This window comes from Protopterus annectens, chromosome 6.part0 (assembly GCF_019279795.1).
Source record: "Protopterus annectens isolate FY-2018-M chromosome 6.part0, PAN1.0, whole genome shotgun sequence".
In the NCBI taxonomy this organism is placed as follows: Eukaryota; Metazoa; Chordata; order Ceratodontiformes; family Protopteridae; genus Protopterus; species Protopterus annectens.
Genome location: NC_056737.1, coordinates 932,749,502 through 932,763,076, shown reverse-complemented (window position 1 = coordinate 932,763,076; position 13,575 = coordinate 932,749,502). Strand labels below are relative to the sequence as shown.

The 13,575-nt window shown below is 39.7% G+C and overlaps 1 protein-coding gene across 1 annotated transcript in view; it reads left to right on the top strand.

The window, feature by feature from the left end:
* The first annotated feature begins 4,218 nt into the window (after nt 1–4,218).
* The window catches only part of LOC122804611 (transcriptional repressor protein YY1-like), a 1,255,908-nt gene continuing 1,246,551 nt past the window's right edge, over nt 4,219–13,575 (top strand). The window contains exon 1 of the mRNA XM_044074577.1: nt 4,219–4,935. Coding sequence (XP_043930512.1) covers nt 4,242–4,935 — 694 coding nt within the window. The 5' untranslated portion in view covers nt 4,219–4,241. The remainder of the gene's footprint in view (nt 4,936–13,575) is intronic.

Here is a 13,575-nt window from a genome sequence, read left to right as displayed (position 1 = left end):
CACATCATCAGGGGCTTTTCATCCAGAAAAAAGGAGGTCATTGTCCCTCTGTACTCATCCCTCAGACCCATTATAGAATACAATGCCCAGTTTGGTACGTACCTCACAAGACATCTGCAACAACTAGAAAGGCTGCAGAAATACCTCAAAAAGAATCACAGGCCTAAAGCAGATGCCTTATGCTGACCATCTAAAAAAACTCCAGCTATACTTTTGTTACATATTGGCTATTTAGAGGCGATCTCTGACTAACATAAAGCCATGTCAAACAGAGTTGCTGGACATGCTGCACAAAGAAATCCCACTCCCTCTGAGCTACATGCTCCAGAGATCTTAACCTTGTCATCACGATGACTAGAACATGCTGGAGGGATAGGTTCCTGACCCAGAGACTCCCCATACATGTAAGGCAGAGTGCCTCAATGGCCCTCTTCAACAGGAGGCTCGATGATTGGATGGGAGATAGGAAATTCACCCAGGGATCACATCAGTAGCCCTGCTAGACAAGGGTCAAGGAAAGTAAATACTTGTGGGAAGCAATAGACAAGGAATAGTTATGGCTAGGCTTGTTTAGTCCCTATAGCCTAGTACCTACCTATGAAGCTATAAACATTGTTCTTAAGAGCAAAACAGAAAACTATGATCTGAATTCATTGCTAGGACTAATTAATTGTTCTAAAAAGACAGTTGGGGAAAATAAAATACTACATAATCTATATGGCGTTTCAACAAATGCTTTTTTGAATTTGTACTGATAAGTATGTAGATTACTGGTTTACTGGCTCAGTTTCACACAGAAGTGGGTGTGGCACAGATTACTGGAATGAACCTGCATATGGACTAAGACACAATTGGCATGCCATTCATATTAGCCAGTGATGTCATACATACAATGAATGTGTTAACCATAGCTCAAAGTCTTGAGTGCTTTGAGCAGTGTACTGTTTTGCCCTCATCCATGGCTAAAAAGTGACTTTAGGAGGCTCAACAGGTCAAGTTATGTGCTATTCAGAAGCCATTCTAGGGTGGTATTGGAGCCGATGCAAGATTTTTTGCCTTGGAGAGCATGTTGAGGAATTTTGTTGGGGATAGCTGGGGGGGGGGGGGTATATTTGAGGATCTCTCGAACAGTGTACGATGCCACTGAAACTAGATGGTATTTGCATCTGATCTTACTACTTGCAGTGATAGTGATCACCGGTTTTCTTAAGTTTCTTTTTAGTGGCACGTATAATATGCAATGTATTTTTTTATGATACATGCAAGGGTAGATTTCTAAACCAGGGAGGTGCCACTACAAGTGATGCAATCTAACAGTTTTGCAATTTATAACTGCGGACTAGCATAGTCACCCCTCAATAAGACTGCTGTCTGGTTCGATGCTCAGCTAGAGAGTTTTCTGAGTGGAGACATGCGTGAATAGGTGTACCTTCGTTGAAGGTTGTGCATCAGGGCTGGCAACTTGGCACGTGAAAATCTACTGCCAATCATTAGCGGACAGGAGTTCTGCTGCGGTGACCCCTAAAAGGCACAACGATCAGCCTTGCCCAGTCACATTATTTTTCAAAATTAGTAAATGGAGTGGGGGGGGGGGGCATGTAGTTGTGTTAATCTGAGACGTGTAAGGGGGTCTATTATTTCAGCTTTTTTCAATTTCTACTATAAATAAATGGGGGGGGGGGGTAAGCACTCATTACGGTCATACAGTGTAAACTAACTGTTTCATTGTTAAAACGACAGCATATTGAAAACAAATGCACCGTACTTCAAATGGGCAGAAAAATTCCTGCTGCATGTCATTTATTGGTCAGAATTTGTTGCTGTGCTGGTGAGCCCTAATCTTAGCAGTTGCATAGTTTGTTTGGGATTAGTTTTAAGTCATGTTACCATTATAGCTTTAGGGCTATGGATAGAATTTGAGGTTCGGGTTAATACATTTAAATGGAGATGACCGACAGTGATCAGGAGTAACCTTTTTTTTACATTCCACGAGATTACATGAAAGGAGTTAGTTATCGTCCGCAATTGGGAGTAGTTTGTGCTTCATATTCCACAACAAAAGATACACAAGCTCATCTCCTTTACTATCTCAGTTCTATACATTCCTTTTCATTTCTCATTGCATCCTCTTTCTTCAGGGCCGTATTTTTCTTACTTGTGGCGTACACTCGATAGGTTTACGCATGGTTCCTTCGTAACGTGTATTTGAAAATTACATGGTTTGTATTTGGGGTGCTGTTATTTATTACTTGAGATTATTGTATATTGGCTCCCACTGTAAACTGCATAGTACTTTCTAGAGTCCCCCCCGCCATTAGACCCTCTGAAAATGGACTTTGCCCAGCAGGATTAACCCAGTTAAAATCTGCCTGTGGTAGTTGAGGGGATGGGTAGAGGCTATAGTCGAGTGTGGAAAGGGAACAAGACTATTCGTTAACGTTGATGCAAGATAAGAGGGAAACGCATGATTTTTGGGAACAGGTTTCAGATTCCTGGAACAGACACCAGGCCGAAAGGCTCATTTTCAAATAATACCTCCTCCCCAAGTAGTACTGGCAACTGCAATTTGAGGGCCAGCTTGCCTTGACAGAAATAGAGAATACTTATTCATTAAGGTTACAAGCAATATGGTTGAATATTCAATATTTTATAGTGACGCAAAACGCCTCGGGCGGGGTTTGGACGGTGCTTGCTACTGCGCATTTGGCGAGCCAGTAAACTACAATATCGCCCCGACAGGTTTGCCCACATAATAAACAGGTTGGTCAGTCATAATTACGTATCCGTTTCGGTAATTTTCAAAAACACAGGCCCACCATCAAGTGACAGCACAGTTACGCCAAAGTCGTAGCGCAATATTTTTTTTTTGGGGGGGGGGGAGGACTCGCACGGCTTTCCAAAGTTTTATTAAAAGTTAAGGAGTGGGTACTTGATTTAAAAAATTTTCAAACTAAATATGTAAGCCGAGAGTAGCCTTTCCCCTACGACTGGGAATGAAAAAGGAGCAGAATTTTGTAATGGGTTTATAATCCAACCTGAACTAAACGGATATTATACTGATCAATTTGGTCAACGTAAAGCATAAAATACTAAGTAACGAAAATAGCAAAATAATCCTCCAACTATTAAACTCCCTGTTTTGTAATATAACAGTTCTAAGATACTGCCACTGCTGGCGAATAAACACCTCAGGAGATAATAAAACAATAGCGCGATTGAGTGCCGATATAAAAACATGAATCTGGCTTCAGAAGATCTTTTTTCCTAACCTGGCTTCAGAAAATCTTTTCCTAACCTAAAATGAGTCCGCCCTGTCATTAATCTTACTGGGTCGTTAACGGAAAATAAAACCACACATTTATATGAAAAGTAATACATTTTCTATAAATATTACAATGGCAAAAAAAAAAAAAAAATCAAGCAATGTCGATTTAATGTCCACTTCTCTAATTCAGTTAGCTATTTTACTACCCCACTTATAATTCATGCTCTACTTCAGCATTACACATTTTTCACCAAGGAAAAATATCGTTGATAGAACAGTGTGCTTCCCAGAACACCAACATAATAACGGTTAAAATAACGTAAGCAGTCTCAAATTAAATTCGTTACATCCCACTCCTTGAACCGTTTTGTTGGAAAAGTCAATCCGGAACTATCCTTTGCCATTCAAAATTCTTCGTGGTATAGTGTATGACTGTAACGTTTCCACCATGGGTTTCCATCTTTTTTTTCCACCGAGAGCCATGATGAGGCATCTAGCCAAAGCAGCTCTCAAGTCCAAATAAAACAAATACGTACCACAGACAACATCCACTTTCCTCCTTAATCGGTCAAAGCAATAGCTAGATTAGCCAAATAAACGTAGCTACTGCTAAATTACAACCAACCTCCATGATAATCCAGTTAATCCATTGGCCTTTCTTCGAACACCGACTCCATTTTAGCACGTTGTTCGCGAGACACCATCAATGTGTAGTTGCATTCAGGACGACATTATATCAAACGTTTATCCTCTAATTAAACTTTTATTAATGATCTTCGAGAAAACTAATCTCAAACGCAAACCTTCCAAGGGCGTTAACGAAATCGTCTTATTCAGATACAGCTCTTAGTACGAAACGCAATTTTAACCACCCCAGTACGCACACACCAGGACAATCCAGCAGGCGAACAACTACACGCAATTAAGCTCCTCCTTACGTAAAATATCAGGTGACTTGACTCCGTACTTCGGCGAAATGTTCTCAGATGTGAGAGAAGGCGACAGTGAAAGAGGTCTCGCGATGTTATGTCGGAGCGAACAGTGGCGACGAGATTTGCTCGGTCGAGTTGGTATTTGTGTTATTGAAGAAGGAAGGGAAGGGGAAATAATAAATAATTGTGTAGAAAACGGAGTAGGTATGGCATCGGGCGATACACTATACATCGCGACCGATGGCTCTGAGATACCTGCTGAAATCGTGGAGCTCCACGAAATTGAAGTAGAGACCATCCCAGTGGAGACTATAGAGACCACAGTAGTTGGGGACGATGATGATGATGATCACCAGCCGATGATCGCTTTACAGCCACTGGTAACTGATGACCCCCATGGGGTCCACCACCATCAAGAAGTGATTCTGGTGCAGACTCGGGAGGAGGTTGTTGGTGGGGATGATTCGGATCTAAGGACTGATGATGGGTTTGAAGACCAGATACTCATCCCTGTACCGGCAGCAGTTGCTGAGGAGGAGTATATAGAGCAGACTCTTGTAACTGTAGCCGGGAAGAGCAGCTCAGGCGGAAGACTGAAAAAGGGAGGTAGTAGTGGAAAGAAATCTGGAAAGAAAAGTTACCTTAGTGGCACGGATTCTAGCGGTAGGAAATGGGAGCAGAAACAAGTGCAAATCAAGACTCTGGAAGGAGAGTTTTCAGTAACGATGTGGGCATCGGGTGAGTCTGTTGTCACTTTCTCTTCATTGTTCTAGCGAGCTGGTAGGCCCCAGGGCGTGTCCAAGGCCCAGAGGCACAAAAGTTGCTGTACATTTTCATGTTCTGCTATCTGTTCACGCATAATATCACTGCAAATGTTTTTGTTTTGAATGGAAGCCATGTTTTTATGTGTTACTGGGCGCCGCCATGTTCGTCAGGCAGTATGGCGGTCCGAAAACATGGCGTTGGTTCCCGGGGAAGATGGCGGCTGAACATGGCGGCGGAGCGGGAGCGAGCGCGCTGCTGCTGGATCAGGGACTAGGCCGCAATGGCGTACTTTTGTAGCTGCAACTGAGAATGAAGAGACAGGAGGGGGTGGGAGTCAAGTACAACAGATGAGTTGGGATGGACTTGCAGGATTGAATGTAGTTTTGTTTCATGTGCACTTTTACAGATTGGTGGACGTGTGGCACACTGTTAATCGCCTTGCAGTATTTTGTATTTGAGTAATCTAACTAAAATCATTTTTACGGTGGCATGGTGTCACTAGTAGATTTTCAGAGCAAATTAAATTGTTTGCATTATTTGTATTCTTCAAATTCTTTCTTATACTGTTGCGTTTTTATTCTTGTGAGTTTAAATATGGTTCTCTCTTTTTTCCGTGGCGATTTTTTGTTTAATGTTTTGCATTTTATTTCTGGCACGTAAGCAACATTTGTGCTATTCTAAGTTGAAACGAACACCTCGCAAAAGTTGATCACGTGGATTTTCTTGTACAGTTTGCACCTGATGCAAATTGGGAGCTTGCTGTGGTTTGACATTATTTTTGTGTGGGAAAAGCTTTCTCCACAGTGTTACTGCCTGCTCTAGTATGAGATAGAATATTGGGAGCACCGCAGTAAATAACAAAAGAGATGTGTAGAGGTCTGTAGCACGTACATCAGTCGGTATGTTTTGTTTTTACTCTGTGTGCAAGGTGGATTTTCTATGTTTTGGATGTGATCGTGCAGCGTAGTTAGGTAATCTCTCTATAGTGCCCGCTGGAGGGGGCGTTACAGCAGTGAATTGGCACTGAATTAGAGTGAAATTTCGTCTGTTACATCATAGCTTTTTCTCTTAAAACAAGGTTACAGTTGAGCCACTCAAAAAACAGAATGAGAAGGTTGAGTGTAGCAGCCGAACTCGTATATAAGGGGTCACTTAAAAAAAAAAAAAGACAACAGGTGGCCATAACTATTGGTTAGGTATGAAACCAGTAATGGTGTTGCAAATAACGATTGGTTGTGAATCGAGGGGCGGATCGCTATCTTTTTCCGGAACGGTGTAATAGAAAAAGTGTGTTGACGATCGATGGTGGGTGTGTCGCTATTTTATACGCTAGTACCGCTACAGTTGTATTTGATGGCAAAGTTAAGATGTGTACCGATGTAGCAAAACAAGCATTTACGACAGAGATTTCGTGCTGGGGTTGTAACTTACATCGGGGTAAAATAAAAATGCATTTTCGCTCTGCTCTCTGGGGCATTATTAAAGAGAATGTTGTCTTTATTTTTTGTTTATTTTTCGCAGTACTTATTTGTTTGTCACTTTTGATGTGCATTCGTTTATCTTTCAATGGCTGCAAAAGCTGTATGTTTTACTGTTCTTATTACATGTTTACATTCAACGCTTTCAGTCGTATTCAGCCAATGTAGTAGAAAGCATCTGGTTACGTTGTATTGACAAGAAACGGCTGTTTTTGTTGGTTTTAAATCCAATTGCTAGGAAATGTTTTTAAATTCTGTATCAGCTAACCTGTATTTATAAGCTCTTGAGTTGTAAGCTGGGGTTTGGTAAGGGGTGATTAGAAAGTGGAGTGTACAATAAAATAGGAATTAATGGGGGGGGGGTCAAAATTATATCCGTATACGTTAGTATATCTTGTGTATAATTAATGGGGGGGGGGTCAAAATTATACACAAGGTATACTAACGAATACGGATATAATTACTTATTGTGTGTTTTTATTTACCAGACCTTATGTAGTCATTTAGATCATTCAGTGGCTGGCCTGTTTTCAGAAATACCTGTCTCTCTCTCCATGTTTTCTTTTTCCTTTAACTGCCACTCATCTGGGCCAGTCCATAGCCAGGTATTACAGTATATTATTCCATATTACTTGTATTTAGTTTGTTTTATTGATGATATTTGATAGGGGAAGTCCGGCTGGGTCAAAACCAATTTTAAGACGAGGCCTAGGTAGAAAAGCCCCCCCATAAAAGTACATACATTTTTACATTTTACACTTGTGTTTACAATTATTGTTATGGGACTCTTGCTGTCATATAGACCCTGTGTTCTCTGTCAGGCAGTCTCCTGTAAATGGATATGCCAGCACATGCACTCAATTGCAGCATACTGAATTTTTTTAAGAGTCCTTACTGGATTATTTGTCTTGGGTTCTCCTATCTTTTTAAGATTTTATCTCTGATATATTCTTTCAGGATAGCCATCTGTATTGTGTGATTCTCTCCTTTAAAAGCTTTCTACATAATTTGATTTGTCCCAGTAGTGAAGTTTCCAGGTGCTAACTTGTCTTTCTTTTTAACATAATCCGGGGGGGGGGGGGTCGTTCAGATATTTTCTATATTTCGGGTGTTTTTCAAGTCTAACATCCATTATAAACCAGTGCATAGATTTGATTGTAACACAGAGGGAATAATATATGTGCTGAAATTTCCTTGTGAGATGTTTTATATTGGAAAGAGCCAACATGCTTTTAAGGTTCTTTTGCAGGAACATGTTAGAGATGTCAAGAATAAATGTATAGAAAGCCCCTTAGCGTTGCATTTTAAAAAAATTTCATGGGGGAGATGCTACTTTATTTAAGAACAAGTAAGTGTGACTGTCGGAGAAAATACAGATTTGAAGTATAAATTATTGCATAAAGGAACTGTTTATATCTTAAAATATAATATTTTGGACCTTTTATAGGTTTAAATAAAGATTTAGATTGGAAGTATGTAATTGATTGTTTTATTGTGTGTATATCTATTGGATGTGCTTACTGAATTCTTTACTCCTTTGAAGGCTTGTGAGCCGAGACACTAGAGTTTTTTTTTTTTTTTCTTTCTTGTATTAAAAGAACTCTCTCTTGGATTCTTGTTTTGTTCTTATATAATGGTTTGTATATGTTTTATGACCACTGAACGTTCTTCTAGTATTCCTCGGATATTTTGTGAGGATGTCGTCGATGGCTCCCAGCAGTCTGTGGAACAATATGTATTCCACTTGGAAGATAGAAGTGGCCATAGTGGTGAGCAATCTAATTGTTCCTGGGAGAGGTTTATGGAGGAAAGAGACCGTCATACTGATGACCTATTCTCTCTTGTTGGTAATAGCCAAGCTGCATCTCTGCTGTTGGATTTGCAAAACTATGTATAGTAAGTTGGAGAACTTTAATGTTTAAAGAATCAAAAATGTTTGTTTTAACATTCTCTGCTTAAGTAGATATACGGAGCTGGACATTTCACCAAGTTCTTGAGAGCTTTTAAAAGCCCCAGTATGCCATTTTAAATTCTTTTATCCTCAGCACATTCAGAATCAAACGCAGATGGGTTGCAGCAGGTCATAAATGTTCGCAGAAATGGGTTTAAATCTTAATAGAACGTGACATGATTAAGCAATGCTTGATTAAAGAGGAGGCTTGTGCACTTTGTTCCACTCTTAAAACACGGTATGGTGTGTCACGTTTGGATAGCTTTTTCGTGGACATAAAAGATACGCTTAAGTATGAGAAATTGAAATGTACCTTGAAAGATTATAAGAATGAAAAGGCTTTTTTGTGGAAATGTAAAAAATCGCAGGAATAATATTAAATCTCACGAGAATTTAGGCAACGGGAAAGTAACTGTTGTTACCTTTTGTGTCTTCAGAAGGTAGCGAGTATGTTACTGAATGGGAGAGTTGAGGAGTGAGGTTATCCACCTTTGCCAGAGGTGCAGGACTCTGTTAATGTTAACAAGAGATTTCTGAGCAAGGAGCGCTCATCAGAGCAAGCTAATCGAAAAAGAACAAGAAATGGACAAGGACAGCAGGGTGATGGAACATAAGGACATTTTAGAGCTAATGCTAAAAAAGGGTAGATGGCATTGATTTTGGTATATGCAAGGATAATTTGCTTGTTAATGTTACAGGAAATAGGTTAACCAATGAAACAATTTCTGTTTTAAATTGAGGGTTGAAGTATTTTCCTTTTGTGTTGCTTAACGCCATATACTTGAGTGTGATGCATTTAAATTGATACATAAACTGCACTTTTTTTTTGGGATAACATCACTTGGATGATCATATTTATGTGAGAACTGATGTGGAGACTTGCAATAAAGCTGTTTGTGAATATCCCCTTTTGTTACAAAAAGGTTGTAGCTTATGTTAGAAAAGTGACATTAAGAAATTTAGTGTTTGTCATTTGGCCACCTTCTGTTGCTTGCCAAAAGTGGAGTAGGGTTTGGATAAGATCATATGTTACCCTATTGTGGCCGCTCATGGATATTTTGCACAACTGGGTTTTTTTTTTCTTCTGCATAACCAATTTGTGTGGTACAGAAATTCACCTCTTTTATATGAAGGACTCGCAAGATTTTTTTAGATAAGGTTTCTTTTATACCTTGGGAGAATTATTTGTACTGGCTGACCTTGGATGTGATCCGCTTGTACACTGATGTACATCATAAACTTGGAGGGGAGTCTTTGAATTATTTTTTTGATTCGCCCAGGTTTTATTTTATCTGTGGGTTGACAGGGCTAACTGCTGCACCACTGCACTGCTCAAGGCTGGATGACAGAGTATAGAAGTAGTGGTTTGCCTATCCTGATCAGTCTGGTAAAGGTGTAGCTGTGTATAGGGTGCCGGATTATTTGTGCGTTTTGCTAATGGCTTGCTTTGTGTGGTGGTTATACTTTATGCCATCATCTTTGATTACAAGTTCAGTTTTGGTTTCGTCAGAAGTCATTGTGGAAAGAGGTTTTGTTAGAGTATTGTTTTAGGTATTAACAAAATGTTTGATTAGGATTTTTAGTAACTGGGAGTTACAAAGCTATGCTTCAGTGAGGTTGAAGGATTCCTGTGTTTGGGTTTTATGTTGTTGTACGTTTTTGGCAGTGCTGATAAGTGTAGAATCATCTGCATACTGTGAATAATAGCAACATGTTTATTGCAGTATGCAAGTCATACCTCTTAACTGTCCAGGGTTTAGCCTCATATTTTTGGTCTGTTTGTGGTTTTCTGGCAAATCACTAATTGAAGTCACTAAATGAATACATGGGAGTTTCAGGATTCCTGTCCTTCAGAAAATGCATGTGAAAGCATATTTTGTTGTTCGCGAAACTTTCTAAGTGTAAGTTTTTTATAAGAGCAATACATAAAATCTGTCCTTATTTTTGGGCATTTTGCCCTCCCACCCAAATTATTTTAGGCTTTGTCCAGATTTTTGATTGAGAGGTATGATGTAAGCTGTTTGTGAAATCCTTGAATGGCATGGCACCAAGAATAAATCCTTTAGGGCACTCCTGTGTGCACTGAGAAGTGAATAGATGTCATTTTAAAGTGTGAAGTGTGTCTCTGAGATAGCTGTTGAATTAGGTGAGATATTAGTATTGAGTTGTTGGGGGTTGTGGCATAGTTTTTGGTGAGACACTACTGAAAGTTTTTTGATAAATCAGAGGAAATTGCTGCTGCTAACTTACATGCGTTCCTGTTGATGGTGGTAACAAAGCCGAGTAGAGCTCTACTGTCAAAGTGCTATTCAAATGTCATGAATAAAGAGAGATGAAGGAAGACTTTTACTGGCACACTATGCAGACCGTTCTGTTGTATATTGCAATGCATAGGTTACTGACTAAACCTTGCAGGGCAGGAAATGTGATACTGTGGCTTACTGTGGGAGGAAAAATGGGAGGAGTAATTTTGAGATGGAACTGAAGCACTCAAAAGTAGCATTTCCCAAAAAAGTCCTATCTCAGCAATAAGTTAATATTTCTGGATGTTTTTTTTTTTTTTTTTTTGTAGCATGCGCAACACCTCAGTAAGAAAAACATCTGTAAGAGGCACTGCAGAGCAGTAAGTGATATTAGTACAATCATCTCAAAATTAGCACTAGTTCTCTGTTCTGCCATTCTAAGTGAATTGACCTGAGATGTGACCTGTCCAGCTGTGGGTGTTGTAATCTCAACAACTGTGCCATCACAGAGCACTATATGGAAGATTTTAGCTTTAGAAGAAACTCCGTTTTGATCAGGATGTCTGTCCCCAGAAGGACACAGTGTTGCAAGCACAAGAAAATTAGTAGTGACTACTAGTTCCCAAGTACAGGTTATCAATGTGGAGATGGGGGGGAAACCCCCCCCCCCCAGTGATCCTTTAAGGGGTTAGGGAGGGAGTTAGGAGCGAGTGTTTTGGAGAATTTGTGAGTATCCAGTCAGTGGTGGAGCTGTCCTTACTGGGTTTTATTGTATTTGGTAGGAGTGAAGATGAGTCAAGTGAAGCAATATAAATTGATTGTTGTTGTTGTGATCCTTGATCTCTCTCTCGATTTTTTCCAAGTCTTTTTTGTGTTTCTAATACCATGATGGGAATGGGCCCTCCTATCAATCATGACTACACCATCAACCCACCTCCCTTTCGTAATTGTTTCTCCCACTGCAGCCAACCCTTCTTCCACTTCTTTTAACTCTTCAGTGAAAATTGGATAATTTTCTGCATGTCTTCATTATAATCATTTCAAGGTGTAAAACAGTCAGAGATCTTCAGTCACTTTGTGGGTATCCCATTTTTAGAAGCTCTGAGATCTTCAGTCACTTTGTGGGTATCCCATTTTTAGAAGCTCTGATGGAGGTCTAGGAAGCAATATAACAGTGTTCCTTTAGACAAGCTAAGGAAGGAATTCTGTTATTTCTATACACTCAAACACTAACCATGGGAGAGGATGTTTTCGAGGTTTCAAAATTTCTCCACAGGTGGCCCAGTGGTGCAGCAGTTAATGTTGTTGCCTTGCAGCAGCCTTTTTTATTTTTGGCTGGTTTGCCTTCTGTGCAGAGTCTACATGTCCTCCCTCCATTCGCGTGGGTTTTTTCTGGGTACTCTGGCTTCCTCCCACATTAGAAATACATGCGTCTGGAGCATTTCTCCCAGGGCTTCTGCTGAAAATAGTCTGGTCCTAGTCGGACTTTCCCAGTTAACAAATGTTAAATAAGTAAAATATATTTTCATGTTGGAGATAATGTAAAAAAACATTTGACCTACTGGAATGCAGCTTTAAGCAGGCATCTAATAAGTACAATGTAAGACTGCAGCAGTAAAAATGGAATGTAAACAACCAAAGAGGCACAACTCTTCAAAAATCGCAGTACTGCCATTAAATCACAAGGCTAAGCAGAGGGTTTTAACAGATAGTTTTAGAAGTAATTGGTAATGACTGAGATAGAAATGCTGTATAATGTATAAATAATGCTCAGATCTTGCAGTAGTTTACAATTCTCCCACAATTACAAACAAGGCTATAAGACTAAGGTCTTATAACAAGCTTAAAAATGCAAATGGATAACTTTCTAGCTAAACACAGGAAAATGCAAGGGGGGGGGGGGCAGTATCACCACATAGGTTACTCCGAAGTGCAACTGAAAACATTTAAGCATACTTGAAGTAAAGGCTTTTTCTCAGGGCTTTGCACATTCCATCTGAACTTAACAGCGTGGTTGATAGACACAGAAGAAGAAGAATGACCAGCAACCTTGAATGAGTTCCAGATAAAGCTGTATTGAGCATGCTAAGCTAAAGAGTGCCAGAGAGAGAGACTTTTTTTTTATGCTTGCAGGTATCAAAGCTCTCTAACCAGGGATGTTAAACTTCTGGTTTGTACTTCGGCCTCATGGTTGGGAGGGTGGCCTAATGGTTAAGGTGTTTGCCTTACAAAAACAAAGTACAGGGTTTGAGTCTCACAAGGGATAATTGGCTAGGCTTAAAATGGCTCGCAAGGGCAGTTAGCCTAGTACTAATCTATCGATCTATTACCGGGTGGTAATGACTGTAAGCTAAAAGCTGTTGCTCATCTTTTTCATAAATTATGCTTTCCTCCTCAGTAAACACATGAAATTAAGTTGTAATAATGGTTTGATTGAAGGCACATTTATCTGGAAGTAGAATTGTGGGTACTGACCGAAAATGAGTCTCGCTTATTATTTACTGTTTGTTTTATTGATGAAGGATGGATCAGAAACTCTAAAAAATAGTGAATACATTTACATTACAAATGCAGCTAGAATATGTTCATTTTTTAGTAAACGTACGTTAGGTGATGATGATTTGGGTGAGTTTTTTGGAAGTGTCGCTGTGTGCATACTGTACACAGACTGCCAACACTGGAGAAACCGGCTCTGTATCAGATATTTGATTTGTATTTAAGATGAGTCTCCAAGCGAGGTGAAAGCAGTGTTAAAACAGTTATTACTAAATGTGATCTTTTAGCGAGTGTCGTGTGGCAGAGTTCCTGATGGATAATTTTGAAGCAATTTCTAGACCATACTAGACCATACCTCTCATTTTCGCCTCATACTTTTTTCTCTCTCCTAAAACGTGTGGTTTTCTGGAAAATTGCAGAGTACTGACTGTCACACACGTTATCA